Source organism: Lissotriton helveticus, chromosome 1_1, assembly GCF_964261635.1.
Source record: "Lissotriton helveticus chromosome 1_1, aLisHel1.1, whole genome shotgun sequence".
NCBI classification, from domain to species: Eukaryota; Metazoa; Chordata; class Amphibia; order Caudata; family Salamandridae; genus Lissotriton; species Lissotriton helveticus.
This window is the reverse complement of record NC_136057.1, coordinates 1,778,359,419-1,778,378,350: the sequence shown is the minus strand read 5'-3', so window position 1 is coordinate 1,778,378,350 and position 18,932 is coordinate 1,778,359,419. Positions and strand designations below refer to the sequence as shown.

At 41.9% G+C, this 18,932-nt stretch overlaps 1 protein-coding gene across 8 annotated transcripts in view; it reads right to left on the bottom strand.

Annotated features, from left to right (window-relative positions):
- The window catches only part of ATF7IP (activating transcription factor 7 interacting protein), an 815,446-nt gene that overhangs the window by 549,225 nt on the left and 247,289 nt on the right, over positions 1 to 18,932 (bottom strand). For 6 of the 8 annotated variants that reach the window (XM_078640236.1, XM_078640253.1, XM_078640244.1 and 3 more), the window contains one exon: positions 2,443 to 4,382. In XM_078640236.1, the coding sequence (XP_078496362.1) occupies positions 2,443 to 4,375 (1,933 nt within the window). In that variant the 5' untranslated portion in view covers positions 4,376 to 4,382. Of the gene's footprint in view, positions 1 to 2,442; positions 4,383 to 9,025; positions 9,368 to 18,932 lie in introns of those variants that run through there. The other 2 variants (XM_078640217.1, XM_078640228.1) reach the window with 1 other exon arrangement.

The window sequence follows — 18,932 nt, the reverse complement described above, 5'->3', positions numbered from 1 at the left end:
CTACGCTTACACTATGGTGTAGGACGATGGATAGACTTATGTTGACTGAGCGAGCAGTATACAAAATGAGAGCCAACCCTCGCAAATGGAACAAGATCTGGGAGGCATGGAATAGGTACAGAGGGGATCTATGCGAGCCTCTTCCTGAGGAGGAGGAAGACAGCTCAGGAGATGAAGATGAGATGGATGAATAAGACAGTGGGGAGTGGGTGGACGATCAGAGGACGGTAGGGACCGAGGCTTGGAGGTAATGCTTAGCCTGGACTTCGGAGGAGGAGGGACAATAGCCTAGGAACCCTGAACCGGCAAGTGACATTGCGGATAAAATGTGGTGATTAACATTGATTATTTAATCTGCGTGAGTCTAAAGTTTTGTTTTAATTTATAGAAAAGTAAGACGATATATACTCTAATAATATATCCTGAATGCCTTATATATTTTACCAACATTTGCTGCCGGACCGGAAGGTTGTCGGCTGAATAGCTGTGTACTGTTATGGACGTGATGCTGAAAGTGAAACGATATCCTTTGTTATGGTGAAAAACAGCACTGTATTGATGGCAAATCTAAATAAAGTCTTACATTTATAAAAAAAAATAAAAAAAATAAAAAATAAAAAAAAGAACTCCACAGCACCATAATGGCTTTACTGAATACTGGGAAGTTTGGTATCAAACTTCTCAGCACACTAAACCCACACTGATGCCAATGTGAGATTTAATGCTAAATGCACTTGGATGGCATCTTAGAGATGCTCCCAGAAAAACTACCTGACTCTAGTGTCCTCTGGCTTATTGGCTACTCGCCAGCTGCTAAAAGCACATCCTGGGCAGAGGTGCCAAGCCTCTGCCCCGGGATGGGCAGGGTCCACAAAGAGGGAAGCTTCAAAGGCTTGCCGCCTTTGTGAGCTGACCCAGTAACTTGCTGCTCCCAGCAACTGGCCCCTATCGGTTCTGACCCCCACTTTGGAAGGAAGAATCAGCTGGGAAACCAAGATGGGAGGAAAGGTGTGCCCACCTTTGACAACCCCAGCCCTCAGGTGGGGTAGGCGAGGTGAAGCACAACTCAGTGCCCACTATCTTGAAAGGGAGGAGGGGAGGGGGAGAGGGGGGCCAGCAAATGAGAACCTTGCCTCCTCAGACAAGCAAGAAGGACCAAAGAGCCATGCTGAAGGAAGAAGAGCAGGACACCAACTGCCTTGGCACCGGAGGGTCTTCTTTGATCTGAAGGAGCAGCAAGAGAGCTTGCTAAGCTCAGGTGAAAGGCAAAGATTACAGACCCAATTGAGGTCTGTAAGTGGATATTTTGAGTGACACCGAGAGCAATATCTAAAACTTTAGCCCTGATGACCTAGTATGGAACCAGTCAGAAGGTCAGAGAAGAAGGCCCTGGAGGGGGAGACCCCACGTGGGGACTGAGATCGATCCAAGGATCGCCCGGGCACAGATGGGAGTGGTCAACCCAGTACAGAAGGGAAAAGGGAAACACGTTAGAAACAATACCAATAGTTAGGAGTTACTGTGGGAACCGAAAAGACAGACAGACAATGGTCTCGAACAGCAGCACATGTCCAAACCTGACAGGGGAAAGAAAGCAACCTAACAATCGAGACGATGCCCATCACCAACAAGAGGAGTGAACATCCTTCATGACTCTAAAGACTTCTTCGAAGAAAAACAACTTGCACACAACTGGGCCCAACACTAGATGGCAGGAGCATGCACAGCATGTGTATCTACAGCCACACATGCCTCAAACATGTTTCTGTTGAAATAAGATGTTCTCCTTTAGAAAAATAATTTTGTGATCCCGCATGTATGGAAGAGCTATTTAATGTTCATGAAGAGCAATGGAGATCCCATGTCAGGGTCTATAAAGCCTGAGAGCATCTATAAAGCCTGAGAGCAGTTTGAGCCTTGCAGAATCCTAAAGATAAGCTAGGTTGGCAGCATAGCACTGCAGTCAGGCTACTAAAAGTGGCTGTTATTCATTTAGTAATATTTGGGTTGCCTGGATGGAGGTTCAGTAGAGCTATCAAGTGTCAAATGTTTGTATAGTAAGGTTTAGGTACAGAATAAAAACATGGGACACATTCTAAAACACCGCACAGCAGAGATCAAAAGCAGGTAGCTGTATTTTAGGATGGTTTATTTATTCTAAATACATTTACTTCTCAGTTAGCCACATACATTCTTAACTCCAAAACTGAAACCACTTCGGACAAAACCCTTCATTAAAGGAGTTTTCAAAATGCAAGAAACAGGTTCACCAGCAAAGCCACTAAAAGGGATCCCACACTAATTGCTATCAGTTTCAAACAAATTACTTGTTTTGTAGAAGTTACGGGAGAGTCTCTGCGCAAGTCACAGAGACACTATTCACCAAAATGAATAACAAATGTTTTCCTCAGTTAAAGTAATAAAAGTAGTTGCTCATCCTACCTGATGGACTAGACTGCGTCGTCTGAACAGCACTGGCTACGTCTTCAATGCAGGGATCGTCTTCATCCGATAGCACCAGGAAGGCTTCTGAAGGCAGGTTTTCAGTATGCTCCTGCTTGGATTGAGATCCTTGACTCAGCTCTACCTTGTCCTCAAGTACAGGACCAGGCTTCACCTCAAGCAATACAGGTGGTTTGGAAAAAGAATTAAACCCATCTTCAACTGGGGCTAGTTTTTCCAAAATGGGAATAATATCATCAGTCTCCATGGAATCAGAGTTCTCCGTGTTACCGTTATTATTCTGCAGATCCTCTATGGGTGTCAGAAGAGTGTTCTCTGGCAGGTCAGTTTTTTCAACCCTGGAGTCTGGGTCCATCTCTATACTGCTGGTTATTGCTGCTTCCCCTGCATCATCAACACACTTATCTTCCTGCCAGATCTTGCTTTGTTCTATATCCTCTGCCATTTCAGCCACATCAGAGCAACACTCCATTACTGCAGCAATCCCCAATAGTTCCTGATCTCCCACAGTTTTTTGGCTTAGTTCATCCTTCACTTGTGGGAGCTGCAGCACCTGTTCTTCTTGACGTTTTATAATGACAACATTTTTTAACTCAACATCCTTCTTTTCTTCAGTCAGCATTGATTCTTCTTCTGCCACCACTGGCCTGGATTCAGCTTTCTCCAGTCTATCCAATTTCTCTTTAATAACCTCTGCAGCATCTACCTTTTCTTCCTCTGCCAACGGCTCATGCACCACAACTGAACTTGCCCCCTCACATTTATCTACGTCTTTCACTGGTGGCTGCTCTTCTGTGAGCTCATCAAGAAGATTATCCTCTGCAAGCTCTTCTCCAAATTGCTTCTCCTCTGCCAATTCCTCAAGAAGCTGATCTTCTGTTGGTTCCTCCTCACCCCGCTCTATCATCCGAGACAACGTCTGTGGATCGGAGGCTAGCCTGTCCTTCAGTTCACTCAATTCGATTGGTCTTGCCTTGGTCTGTTCAACTAGCTCCTGCTGTCCACTCTCATCATCTGCCCATACCTCATCTATTTCAGCCTGCTCTAGCTGGCAGTCTTCTGCAACAGCCATCCCAACATCTTCTGTGACTGAAGCATGCAATGGTTCTGCAAGTAGCTCTGCATCGCCATGTGGCTCTTCAGGAAACACTCCCTCTGGCACCTCCTCTAAAAGTTCCTGCTGTAATGACTCTACCAACATCTGTACGTGTTGAGCTTCTCCCATCACCCTATGTTCAGGTAGTTCTTCCAAAGGCTGCTCACCCACAGACAACTGCTCTTTCAGGCACCTGCCTGTCTGTACTTCTACCATCATGTGATCTTCTTCGACCAGCTCCTCCGCTGGTCGTTCGTCTGACAGTGCTGTACCCACTGGTTCAATTTCTACCAGCTGGTCAGAAATAATATTAGTATTTTTAACAGACCCAGCATTGTCCTGGTCATCCTGTTCTTCAATAAACTCTTTGCTTCCTAGCAGGTCCAACACTTGATCTGTTGTACCACACACTTTAATAACAGCGTCTTTACTATCATTGAGAAAAAACTTTTTGGCAGTTGCAGCGGAAAAAGTGGAGGGATTCTCCTCAATAAGCATTTCATCTGTGGACAGAAGTTCAGACTCTTGGTTACATTTTCCACTTTCCATACTGCCAGACACTGTGGCTTCCTTGGGTACAACGTTCCTGCTGCTAGGTTCAAGGCAGATATCTAGCATACCGCTTGACTCCTTATCCTCCATACACTCTGGGTCATTTAAAGAAGACACATCAGAATCACCATTCTCGTGCCTACCATTCAGGAATTTAAAGTCCTCTTTTACTTTGTAAACCACTTCCAATTGCTGCCGGTCACTCACTTTCATGGTCTTGCGTGCCTTGAAGATTTTCTTCTGAGGCTCATCTGTACTGTCCATGTTATACCTGTAAACAAATTAGAAAATGAAATGTCAAAAGTGAGAAATGTATAAAATGTCAAAAATGTATTAATTTAGGACATCAAGTAGAAACAGGTAAATTAAACAATAATGTCTACCACAAGATTAAAATTCCAAGTGAATTTGGTGAACAACTTTTTAAAATAATTGTACTGACATTGGTTCATGTCTAGGCAGTTTCGAATTCTCTGCTCACTCCCTATCCACCTGCATCACCCTCCCAAAAAATGCCTGTTTTCCATAGAGCAGATTGATCATCTATACTATACTCCACAGAAGGCGCAAAGGTCCAGATGTAAGTAATAACCACAAGTCCCAGTCAAAGAGGTCCTACCCTTGAAGTTCTAAAGTAGTGTCCATGGTGGGGTATTGCATTGGGTGCTGGGCTTCTGTTTCCACACCTTTGTTGTACTAGAGATGATATAGACTCTTTCCTATGTTTCAGTTCATTCGTGTGACTCCCTAGAATTTTATCATGTAAAGCGCAGCACTGAGAAGTAGTGAGAGGATTGTGGTGTGATTAACATTGTCCTAAAATAGTCAAGTCAGAGTGCCTGGATCCTAATAGATTAGATGGAAATAGGTTGTATGGCTTATTTTCAGAACTGTAATAATTATGAGTCAGCTGTTTGACTGAACGGGTTGCAACTGGATTTTGCAAAAAGACATATGTACTAATGGGGCGGTTCATGAAATTGCAAATCTGAGTTGGGGCTCATTTTGACATATCTAGTCAATATTCAATAGGTAGCGTGCAACATTGGATACAATCAAAGGGATGGTGTCATGCAAAGGTCAGCAGACCACAATATAAGATTAAATGTAAATACTTTGAACTGCCCGATTAGCAGAAAGGGATGGCAAGACTGTTTTTTTTGTTAATTTTTTTAAAAGATTTTTTTTTAATCAAGTTTCTAAGAGAGCTGGTAGTAGTCCCATGGAGCACTGCCTACTCCTCCAGAAACTTTTCAACTTCACTACGAAGAAAATCTAAAGGAGGACAACCTTCCCTTTTGAAAATGAGTTACCACCACAACGTGGAAGTCAATAACTTATCAACTGTTGTTGAAGCGAAATACTGTCCAAACAACTGGTAAATCTGACATGAATTTGGTTTTTGGAAGAGATGCCCTAAACATGTCCCCTCTAAATACCGAATCAATCACAACCCCATTTTAGGAGACGGTAAAACTTTGTGTGAATTCTAAAATGGGTTTGGTACATGGCTAAACACTTTTTTTGCAGTTGCAAACTGAGAATCGGAATAGCAAAAAAGTTTCATACACCAGACCCTAAAGTTAGAGTAATCCAGTCAGACCATCACCACTTTCATTACACTAAGGTGTGAGGTTTCACAGCTACAAAGACAATGCTATACCACAAACTGGATCCCATAGCCATCTGCTATTAGACAAAGGTGTTACATTTTCTGAACCTGTTTACAGCCTTGCAATCTCATTTCAGCACAATACACATTGGTGAGATTGTGGCTTTACTGCAAGTAACAGCATAATGGCTTTTCACAACAATCAATAAGATTAGACATATCTGATTCGGGTGGTTTACGTTTCAAGACATTGAAGAGTATGGAGTAGAAAATACAGTACAAAAGATTAATAGCAATTTCTGATCTTCAACTAGATGCAAGGTCTTAATAGTTGTGGGAATATCCAAGAAAACAAATTTAAGGAAGAGATGAGATAGTTTACAACCAAACATGCAAAATAGTTTGTGTGCTCAGTTCTTGTGCGAGCACCAGAAACTAAACATTCAATCATTCATATATGTAAGATAGCGAGATGGGTTAAAGCTTTGAAGGCACAGTTTGAATTCTTGATGACCCAAATCAGTCTTCTAACCTCCTTAGAGGCCCAGGATTCCTGATTACCCAAATCAGTCTTCTAACCTCCTCCGGGACACTGTACATATATTTATTTGTAATCCCCCCTCTGAATGAGGGTTTGATGAGGAAGTTATACTAAATATTTGTTAATTAATTAGCCTAATGTACTTTAAACTTGTGCCTGAAGGTCTATACAATGGTTTGGTCAAAATGTGTGTCACAACCATGATGCCACATTGCAGATGTCTTGTAATATTACATTGCCAAGGAAACCTAATGTCTCACCCTTCTATCTTGTGGCTTTACTCTTGGTTTAACCTCTAGTTTTTTGCTGGCCATTGGATTTGACTGTTTACTGCAAAGGTGATATATCCTTTTAATTGTAAAGGCTGGCTTTGTCCTCGTATATACTTGGTGTACTCTTAAGTATGGTATTCAATAGTTAGCAAACAATTTACTAACCCTTCTTAGCGAAGCAATCGCTATCGAAAAGCGGTTGTAAAAGCAAGATATTTATAAATAGCTCTCCACATAGATTTAAACTACGCTTTCATTAGCCTAGTCAACACAACATTTTAAACAAGAACCAAGGAGATGATTAACTGGGTAAACACAGTTACATATGGCAGCACAAAAGACACTAGACTGAAGCAAATCCACTGTAATCTCCTCTGCATGTTTTATTCTTGAAATACACTTTATATAAATCTGTAAAGATTGCTATAATTCCATGCCAACATGAACATCAGGTACAGGCGGAAAACATTGGTACCTTTATGTAATACCCATTTACATAATGGGGGGGGGGAATGACACACACCTTTAAAGCTCAAATTAAGTGGTGACCTCTGGGAGTGCTGTCTTTATGTGCTGTTGAAATCATTCAACTTTGATACCACCTGGGGATACCTAGGACCAATCCACTGCAGATCACTTGCTCTATTATCTGTTGAATATGTAGATATGAATGAAGAGAACAGAAGCAGGCAGAGCCTACTCTGAGACTATGAATGAACAATGTTTAGCATCAGATAAACTTTGTACTTTCTAGACTCCCTGGTTTTTACACACCATGTACAAATGGTGTATACACCTCAATTTAAAACATTTTGGTTTACAGTGTGCAATATCTTAGGTAACATGCATTTTATTCTTTTTGATTCACAAGTCATCTTTGAGGGAGGCCATAGAAAACCAACTGAGAACGTGGACACCTTTTTATGCACGCCACCTATTTGGCCATTAGCTATGCACTGAGATGGGCCTTCGTAACCTTTCCACTTTACAATTCACTAATTTTTTAATCATGTGTGCAGATGTACTGCAGGTATTTCTAAAGCAGAAGACAAACCACCCTAAGGTTCAAGGCACCGTCAAAACATTTGAGTTATACTGCTTTAAGATGAGGATATACAAATAATGTATGTAATAATCATATTTTTAATCTATACAGAAATTTAAAATATGAACCTCACTATTATTAGAAACAGCTAAGGTATTCCAGAGGGAGGTTGCTGCTACTGGGAATGCCCTGCGACCAAGCAAGTCCGCTTAAAAGTGGGAATCTGCAGAAAAAGAAATTGGGCCAAATGTTTACACCCCACCCCCCATCTCATGCGATTACTTAATGGTGTTCCTATGTTAGAGTGCATAGCTTTTTTTGGACTAGGAAAAGTGCATTAAATATAATTTGCTCACCAATAGAAAGTAACAACTTCAATGCAGGAGTAATAAGAGTAAGGCACAGTACGTTTCTGACAGTCTCACTTTTTAGAGGTGTTTATTATGGACATGATATCAGGCTGGAGATGTTACCTTGTTGTTGCATACGATAACCTATGCAAAATCTTTTTTATATCCGTTCCCTCATGTGCGCATGTTGAAATCTCACCTTTAAAGCACAACGTTTTCAAACTTCATTATACCTCTAATTTCCTTTTCCACAGATGCTGTTGTAACTGATTGGTGTATTAGGTGACTGTTTATCAAAAAATACCGGGAAAAATAAAGAAAATGTTTTATTTCTAAAATTAAATTGATTCTATGGTGCGCTTCAAAGAAGCCGTGACATACTTGTTTCTTCAATAAGTAGCTACATTTATTATTCATCATAAAATAATAAACCATTTTGAGCATTACAAATGAAGAGGGGAAAAAATTAAAAAAACTTCAGGCTGCAACATTAGGTCTTTCACTTGTGCCAATATAATTGGGGGTATTGTGCACATCACTTCTTTTGGCTAACTACCACTAACATGCACTTGAAAAACATGTGCGGATGACTCCTCCCCTAATGCTATGTGCAAAAACACATGCACTACTGGGGGTTTTAGGAAGTGCAACTAAGACATTAGGAATGGCTGACAACTAACTGCAAATCTAGCAGTCTCGATAACAGTCAACACCAGCACTGCCTGTAGTCTTCAAATAAAAGAAAGAAAAAAATCTTATAAATATAAAGAGATTGTAAATTAAGTTGAGGAATGTAACACATCTTTAACATTTCATAAATTAACATTTTTAGGGTAGGCCAATGGTTCAAATGTGAATTATTAAAATCAAAGAACATCAAAAAGTACCATTGAGAAGAGCACCCTTCTGTCACTCACCATGCATGGCTCCACCCCCCAATGCAGTCACTGGTGACAACATGAAGCATTCAGTTTCCATGTTATCAGATTGAACAACACAAAGCAGTGATAAGAATCAAAGCAAACACTTGAACAGAGGGCAGAGCAGACAATGTACAGACAAGCACAGCATAAAAATATACGCGAGCTACAAACCTGTGAGAGCACAGGGGCAGCTGGCACAGGATGGGAGTGACACTCATTGCCTGAGCTCAGTCCAGACACCAGTACCAGCCATCCCTGCAAGAGAGCAGAACAAGCTCAGAGCCAGGCAGCTGCAGAGTGAGAGAAGAGCTCAGAAGGAGGAGGGAGGCAGCTCAGGAAACTGGTTCAAACCAGTCTGAGCATCTGTGCAAGCCAATAGACAGGCAACCCCCCAGAGGGAGGAGGCGGAGGCGGCGCTGATAAACTAAGCTTCCACCCACCCCCCCTCCTTACTTGTATATCCAGAGAACACAGGAGGAGGGGAGGAGGTGTGGGAGGAAATAGGTGGAGACTGAGGTTATCAGAGCTCATAAACAGGAGGGGGATGGGTGGAAGCTGCAATAACCACAGTTCAGTGCCAGCTCACCCTGGGGGAGGAGCATGAAATAGCAAGCAGCACTTGTGCAGGTCACAAAACCACAGCCTGCAATAATTAATTACTGCATAAGGGCCTTGGTAAACAAAGCAGTTTAAAACTGCATTTGAGCAATCTGAAGTTGGTGCTTTCCAGCCCTGCCTAGCACTGCTAAAACACAGGAGTTATTCTTACCTTGAAGTCTAGGATTTACCTTTTTCACTCCAATTTTTCTAACATCTCAGTGTATATGTTCACTTTAGAGGCAATGACACTGGATGCTTTAAAATGTTAGTTAAAATAAATTTATAGGATCAATTCTTTCAAGCCGTACTTTTATACTTAGCACGTCAATGGTCATGACTAGTGACTATCACATGCAGACTGCAGGCAAATCTTTTGAGTGCTATGCCTAGAACCAAATGAATAGTTCTAATTAGGGAGACAATGGTTAATATTTAAATTTAAGCCGCAAACTCAATAAAGGGAATGGTCTTTAGCCAATTAAATTTGAGCTTACCTAAATAAATAACTCAATAAAAGTTAAAAGGTTTTAGGGTTTTGAAATGTAGTTCATCTATCATAGATCTACGCAACCAGAGCTCAACCCACCAAGACTATCAGCCAAAAGCAGCTAGCACCAATATCAACAGTTTACTGTCTATCGACCCAATACAGGAAAATAATACTACAAAACATAAAACACAACCAAAATCTCCAGCCTTAATTTGTTTTATTTACACGGTGACCAGTTCCAGTTTAGGCATCTCTCCCAGACAATGGATGTAAAGCTAGAATAAGTCCCTGTTTTTGCACCGCGGTGCGGCGGTTTAATTAGGTGGGCGAGCCTGCATCGGCCAACGGACGTGCGCAGCACTACGGAGGTAGTGCTCGCTATGGCAGTTGGCCGAAAGAAGCAGCGAAGGGGTTAAGAGTGGGTTAAGTAAAGAAAAACACTACATTTAACAAACACTGGCAAAGCCAACCGTTTGCCTTTAAATGGCGTTATCCGACCTTTTGTCTTTGACAATGTTTTTGCTGATGCTGTCCCATATATTTAAAAACAAAGGCTTCTCTAACAATGAGGTAGCCTTTCTAACAATGCAGTACAGCACTAGGCAAAATAGTAATATAAAAAACCAGACTTAATGACGGATGTACGTTTTGCAGCACATTTGCACGAATGCATCATGACATGGCAACCATTTTTTCCTCCAACTTTTAATTCACTGTACAGCGCGCCGATATGGTGAAGGGGATCACTTAAGTAAAACTTTAGCCAATCTCCTGCGGCAGCCTCATGCCGCCGATTATATTACTGCGCTTCCGGATGGGGGTCCAGAGCGAACCACGTCTCCTGCTGAGGTGGCGCCCAGGTTCACCAGCTTTTATTCTCCTCTCTACACCACTGGGTTTTCTCCTTCTCATGATATCCTGGATAAATATTTTGACACTCTTGAGTTTCTCTGGCTTGGTAACAGCCATCGGGAGTACCTCCACGACCCTTTTCAAAGGAGAAGATCTTGGCGGCCATTAATAGTATACCTGGCGATAAGGCTCCGGGTTCTGATGGTGTACTGGATTCGTTGTACAAACCCTTTGCGCCCCTCCTTGCTCTCCACTTTGCTGCTATGTATAATGACTCCTTGAATGCAGCCACTTCCCTCCGTCACTTCGTGACGCCCTGCTGACACTTCTCTTGAAACTGGACAAGTCCCCCGAACTTCTTGATTCTTACCGCCCCTTATCGCTCATCAACACCGACAATAAAATATTCGCCAAGTTATTGTCTTCCGCCTCCTTCCTCTTATGCCCCTGATTGCCCCCCCAGACCAGTACGGTTTCATCCCTGGTCGTGCCACATTGCATAACCTTCGGATTATATTTGCTCTTCTCCACCAGATTAACCCTGCTCTCCTGGCCGTGGCTGCCCTTTTAACCGCTACTAGAGCCTTCGACACTATCGAGTGGCCTTTCCTCTTGTATCTTCTCCCCGCTTAGGCTTCAGCCCGGTATTTCTGCTCAAAGTCCACCTCCTTTATTCCCTCCCCATGGCTCGCCTTCGTATTAATGATCAGATCTTGGAACCCATTCCAGTTTCTAGGGGGAACCAGGCAGGGGTGCCCACTCTTGCCTATGCGTTTTGCTGTGGCTATGGAACCCCTTCCCGCCCTGCTTCGGCAGCATCGTACTCAGAGGGGCCTAGGATTCACGGCTCGTGCACTGGTCGTCTCAATGTATGTGGACGACGTCTCACTATGTCCACAACCCCCAAGAAAATCTTGGGCCCATGGTCCACGAGGTGATGCGCTTCAGGGGTTTGTCTGGGATGCAGGTCAACTGGGGTAAATCTATTCTCGTTCCTCTAACAGATACCACTGTCCCCTTTACCCCGGACAACCCGTTTTTGTGGGCCTCGAGACCTACTATATATTAGGGCATCTGGCTCAGCAGAGACGTGGACGAACTTTGGAGGGCAAATTTCGGCCGGGGGGGGGGGGCGGGGCGGGAGGGGGAGTGGTGGATGGGGGGCCGACTGGCAGTTGACCAAGATCCCCTCTGGCGGCGCCTGCCTTTGTCCTTGGCGGGGCGCATAGCCATCGCCAAGATGGTGGTGCTCCCAAAGTTTTTATACCTAGTTCCCCATATCCCCATCCCACTCACGGATCATTTTTTTGGACACTGCGCTCCCTCGTCATCTCTCTTGTCTAGAATCGTATATGACATTCTCACACTCCCCTTAACATGTGACGGGCTGGGTGCCCCGGATTTCAAATTATATGCCCTTAATGCAAAAGCCACCTTCCTTCACTTCTGGTTACGTCCGACGCCCTCCCAGCCTCATGTAGCTATTGAAGCTGACCTTGTGGCCCCTTGCCATTCCAGACGGCTGTCTTTGCCCCCGCACAGAGAGATCGATACGGTTGAGACTTTGTGCTGGGCTTAGGATGGTCTTCGAAAATTCTACGGCTCTAGCTCACTCTCCACCAATTCCATGCCCATCGCATATATTTCTACCCTGCACACGACTTCTTTTCTCCTCAAGCTGAATCCGGCCCCTTGGACACACTGCTCTACTACAAACTTGGAGCGGCCTGTTGGGAGCTGCAACCCACTTTTCCAAAGCCTCTTCCTTCGATGGCTGCCCTCGACCTTGCATACTCTTCCGCTACCCCCGTAAGCTGGTCTCCCGTCTTTAGGCCCTTAGACTGGCAGCATCCTCGATCTCCGCTGACCAGGCACGCATTGAGTGGAGTGAGGACCTGGGCACCGACCTCTCTCTGGAGAATTAGCTGTACTGTTGCAGGCAGACTAAACGAATGTCTCCTAACTACCGCCTGTGCCTCATACATTTTAAATATTTGCACAGATTATACCGCTCTCCTGCCCAGTTGCATAGAATAGGCCTCGTTCCCAGCGACTTTTCGCATGATATCTGGGAACCTCTTGTTTCATACCTCCAATGCCAGAGCGCCTCACCCTCTGCGTCCTCTACAGCGCTCCCTGCCGGCTCCTCGCCAGTGCTGGCTCATAGAGGTGACCCCCACCCCACTACTGACTCTCTGTGGCCTCTCCTACACATACTTTGCCTCTTCTGGGCACTCCACCTGACCCCTCCAGCTCCATCCCCCGCTGTTCCCCTCGTCCGCTGTTGTGGACTACCATTATGCAAATGTTTTTATGATTATTGTATCAGCTGTGCCTTTTCTTCCTAATCTGCGAAATCCCCGCCTGTACACCTTGTAACTGGATGTGCAAGTTTTTCAATAAAGTTCTTTTAAAAAAAAAAAATGTTTTAAATACTTTTAATTCACTGCTCCAAGAGGGAGGATTCCAATCTTGGAACTGCAAAAGAATATATATATATATATATATATATATATATATATATATATATATATATATATATATATATACACACTCATATCTATATACACATACATCTACACGCACACATGTGAATTCTTCCTGAAGTATACACACACAAAAGCGCTTCAAAAGTAAAGAATGGCCCAGTAGTAAAATGCAGGTGCTAGAACCTCGAAAAAATGTAAAAAAAAAATACATATTTTTTTTTAAAACACAGTCGGGTGGAGGGAGAGCAATAGAGGAGGGGGTTGGAAGGTGCGAGACCAATGTGGAGTAGGTCAGGTGGGGGTGTGGTGGCTTGTAACGCAATGAATGGAGATGGGAGGCTGGTTTGGAATAAATGTGTACATACAAGGCAGGGAAGAAACAGATGAGCTAAAAGGGGGAGAGTTCAACACTGAAAATGTGGGGTGGGCGGCCTAATGGGATGTGAAGGGAAAGCTATGCACGGATAAGAGCAAGAAAGCACAAGCACTTCCATTGAATGAAAAAAACTAAAGAAAAAAAGCAATTCCCTATTGTGGAGCTGTGAAAGTAGACAAGTCATGCAATATGAAGGATTGTACAGAAGCTATGTTTCGGGGAGAGGCAAACGGAAATAAGTAAAGCCATAGAAGAATGTGCAAAGAAGATTACAAGAGAGCCCATCAATCGAAAACAATCAACTTACCAAATCCCACACTAGATATTGCTAATGCCCTCAATAGATCTCCAACAGACAGCAAAAAGCTGTCCTTAGGCAAGATCTATTAAGTGCTCTTCCACCTTCCCCTCTCAAATGACCACGGAAGATAGAAATGTCTTACCACACAAGCTGTACTATCTCACATCTCAAATTTACATTTAGTTTTTCTGTTATTACCATAAAGGTATCGATTTGGGAATCTTAATATCTTCTTCTAGTTTATTTTCTATTCTATGTGTGTGACTAATGCTTTTAAGCCTTACTATGCAACATGGTTCATGACAAATTTTAGTTTTATCTTCCATTTATTCCATGTCCAATTTTTTGGAACATGCCATAAGCATTTACATGATTGATACAACAAGATTCGAGAAAAAAAGCAATATTTTGTGGTAAAATTATGAGAAAACATGCAGTGTTCAAGTGGGAAAATTGAAGCTTATTCCTGGAGAAGTGCTGTGAGCCCATGAGGGACAGAAGTGGAATTAATCAGACCCCGGCACATAAAACCAAGCGCAAAATTCCTGCACTGAAAACAATTGCTTTTTTACAGCCTACCATCCCCCACAGCCCAGCAAAATTAGTCTACCGCCCTTGTTTACAACAGATCAGGCTGAGCAGCCAGAGGGAAAGGTTACACAGTGGCCAGGATTGGCTGCCTACAGTCAGCTCATATGAGCAGCCAATCCCTGTGCAGGCTTCCTGAGCTCACCCAGCAACAGTCGAACAAAGAACAATGTGTTTTATAGGAGGAAGCCTCGGCTGAGCTCAGAGCTGGAAACCACAGGAGAGACAAAGTGAGATATCTGTGCTGAGATCAGCAGGGGTTGGGTTCTTGGTTATTCTCCCCAAAATGTGAAAAGAAACCCCCACAGGAGGTAAGGGAAAAACATTCTAAATGGCTTATGTAAAGTAAACCTCAAATGAGATCCAGAGTGCTGTGTTTGAGAAAGAAGGCAGATAGAAGTTAAATATAATCACAGCAACACCAAAGATCGTCATCTAGGAAAGCAACAATATAAAATTAAATGCACTGATCTGCATTTGTTTTAAGTAACCCATTTCAACCACAAGCACTACTGAATAGAAACCAAAAAGATTATCTTTTAAGACAATCATACCAAAATCCATTTAAATATCTGCATTGAAACAGGCCTACAGCAACCCATATCTAACTATACAAATGTTCATCTAAAAAGTAAATTTATAAAACCAATAAAATCTCTCTTAATTAAGAATCCTAAAACTAAACTATATCCAAGTGATTGCACAAATCAGCTTTCTTTATCAGGACCCATTTAGAAACATACCAGCAAGCAAATTGATATTTATATAGCAACTCTACTAATAATATATCTAACAGCAAAAGAAAAACAATGACTTTCTATGTCACAAATCAATAACGAAATCCTCATACCGGGTGACAAATGTTTCAGGCACTGGCACTCAGTATTTTAAAAAGTAAGGACAGAGTTGAAGAGTATATTTGATAGAAGGGTAACTGCTCATCCTCATTGTACTAAACCAACCATCACACCAGCCTCCACAAAGCGACGTCAAGTTATAAGTAACACAATACATTGATTAGCATAATCATCTTTGAATCTACTTATTAAAATGAACAATAAAATTGGCCTTTAGCAAACTGGCAATTATAGTGTGACATTAAACTCAACTCATATCTCGATCTGAACATTTAAGGAGCATGAGTTAGGTAATGGGCAAGGAGCATGGTCTAATAGTATGTTTGAAATGAGATATGTATTTACTAACAATACAAACATGACAATTCTAGAATGAACTTCCATTCAAAGATGCAAATAAATTACTTATGTATCGTATAGCAACTATAATAAAGTAAGCAAACACAAGAGCAAATGTAAACTCATTTTGCATCTTTTGGAAAGGAGACAACTGTACACAGTTTGGGTAATGAAAAAACTACATTTTAAAGGGAGCAGTTACCCTTCTATAAAATATACTCTTCAACTCGGTCCTTACTTTTTAAAAGACTGAGTGTCAGTGCCTAAAACATTTGTCACCCCAATTAAGACGTGTATGCCCGGACGTGGGTCCTGTGCTCTCCATGCCACTGGAGTCCATCTAGCCTGGCTGATGAGGGGTGATTCCCGGAAACCGGTCCCAGGATGCTTGTTTCCAGTCTAGGGTGGACCTGGCCTGGCAGTTCAAGCTGGACTGTTCCCATGAGGAACAGGGTCAAGACTGATTTGCATATGGCTGGGTCTGAACTGGCTAGGCATGGGGAGCAAAAGAAACGATGGATTTTGGCCCAGATCTCTGTACTGGAGTGAATGACATTGTGCAGCATACAGTAAAATGTTGTGGAATCGAGTAAATGCTAAAAAGTAAATTTGCCCAAAAAATTCTAAAAGCCTTTCTTCAAAAAACTAAAATAAGAAAATGAGCTGTGGTACAGTTAGAACAATGGTATATCGTTATCTCTGATAGAATTATAATCAGTCCTCCGTCATAACTACATTGCTGGCATATTCTTAAAACTGATCAATACATTGCAAAAAAACAGCGAGTGGCTATTTAATTTTTTTTCACAGAAATAGAATTCTGGCATGTTCAGTGTCCAATCTAATCAGAAATGCAGCATAGTCTGAAACTTGACTTGAATCAAAACCCTGCTGTAACATTAGTCCTGGCATCCCCAAAAAGATCATCATCAAAGCTCTGATGTAATGGGAGCACTCAATTTCAATTATAAATCTTTATTCGGCACTTAAAAAGACACCATAAAAGCACATACACAATATACACATATTATAAATACAATATTTTAAAAAAGGATATAAGTTTTAAAAATTGATGGCTAAAAACGCATTTTATGAATAAGGGGAAAGGGGAATTTACATTACGCAATTAAATAGCATTAGAGTCAGTTATTTCTCTGGTGTTCCTTAGCTGCAATGCAACCCGGATAAAATTTATGATGCAAAACAACGTGTGGGCATCTGCAGCCTCCTGAAGAAACCTTAGGGCCTTTTTTGCTTGTCTGAGTTTTACTTCTTTCAGAATCCCTACCAAAAACTTGCGTCTTGGGGCAGAATAATAGGGGCATAACAAAACAAAGTGAAGGGTATCCTGCGGAGACCTAGCGTCGCAGCCGCAGGTACCCTTCGCCTCCACTGTCAAAGTAAACCCAGAAGGAACCGCAAATAAATGATGGAGCATATTTAGTCTGAATCGGGTCATATGATATCGGTCCTGAGCGTTATGCATGACCCTCAGATATGGTTCCATTCCTTGCTTAACTGTTAGTTCGCAGTAAGATGAAACAGTGGGTTTACATCTTTCCATCTCGGCCCTCATCGTAAGTGACCAATCTGAAAAAAGTTTAACCATTATTTTATTCTGACCAATTAAGGATTCTGGGTCTGTAAAGAAATGTTTGCAGCCAATTGCCTCCATAGTATCCTTTATATACTTTAGCCAGGGAATGTGGCCCCCTTTGTCACGTTTCAAACAGTCTTTTATGATTTGTCTTGTGAGGCCCGCTTCTGGGTTAATCCAAATTTTGACCCAAGCAAGAAGGGGTTTAATTTTAATCCTGTCTTCAATATAGGGTTCTCCCACTTCCTCATGAATAATGAAGGCCGGGGTACTCTGCGGTAGTTTCAATATTCTCCTGAGGAATTTATTTTCTTCCACCTGGATCTGTTGTAATTTTTTTTCCCCTAAAAAGCCCCATACCTCTGCTCCATAGGTAACTTTAGCACAACATATCGATCTATACAAATGTAATATCTATTCTGGGGACCATCTACCCAGTCTTTTCCCATACCCCATGATGGCCCCTGATGACGCTGCCAGCTTCGTTGCATGTTTCTCTGCTAGGGGGATGAAGTTCAGTTGATTGTCAAACAGTACACCAAGATATGAAAAGATCTTAACCTGGCCAATCTTGTGTGACCCAATTTTGTATATGAATTTTCCTTTTCCTTTTGGTTTAACTCCTGTTGACATAATATAGGATTTTTCCAAGTTTGTTGATAAGTCGAGTTTGGCCATAAAATCGACAAAACCATCGATCAACTTCTGTAGCCCCAATGGAGTTCTGGCTAGCAATACCGCGTCATCGGCATAGAGTAATACCGGCACCACTCGATGTCCAATTGGGAGCACTCACCTTCTGAACTAAATCCATCTACGCAGATATTAAAGTCGGTAAACTATTCCCCTGCAGGTTTTGTACTATACCTGACCAAATAAATGAATTTTTAAGGCAGCAGGTATAAATTACTGCCATTTAAAATCCTAGGAATACTATACAATTACATCTATAAAACAATCTATATGCAACCAAAAAGTTGTGATTTTTAAAAACCACTTATAACCCTCTACAACAAATCTAGATTGGAAAACAACAAATGAAAATGTACAAATATAATCAACCAAACGTGAACAAAGGCTAAAAAATAAAAATCTAAAATGCTTTAGATTACACCCGAAAAGAAAGCTTGAAGAGAAACACTGTGTAATTGTGTATGCTTTATATTGCATATAAGCCCACAAACGTTAATATTTTTAGAAATCTATATTTGCAGAGCATCATGTTAAACGAGGCACAGAAGGCAATCTACATACCAAACTCCCCGTAGCCAACAAATCGAGGTTCGCAAAAGCGATTATCTAAAATGCACGTTGTAACCCAAATATAGATTATTAATACACCTTCGTGTGCAAATAAATCTTGCTTTGCTACATAAACGTGCATTTGTATTGCAATCCAAATGACAAACGAAAAACAAACAAATGAGCATGTCCAGATTATCCCTACACTGCTGCAGGCAAGAAAAACAAGCATTTGCAATGCAATAGGTCTCGCAGCATTAAAGTTTGAGTTATTGGCATTGTGTATGACAATGCGTTGCATAAATTTTTTAGCATACTTTGAATTGGTGACCAGTTTGAGTGTGTGC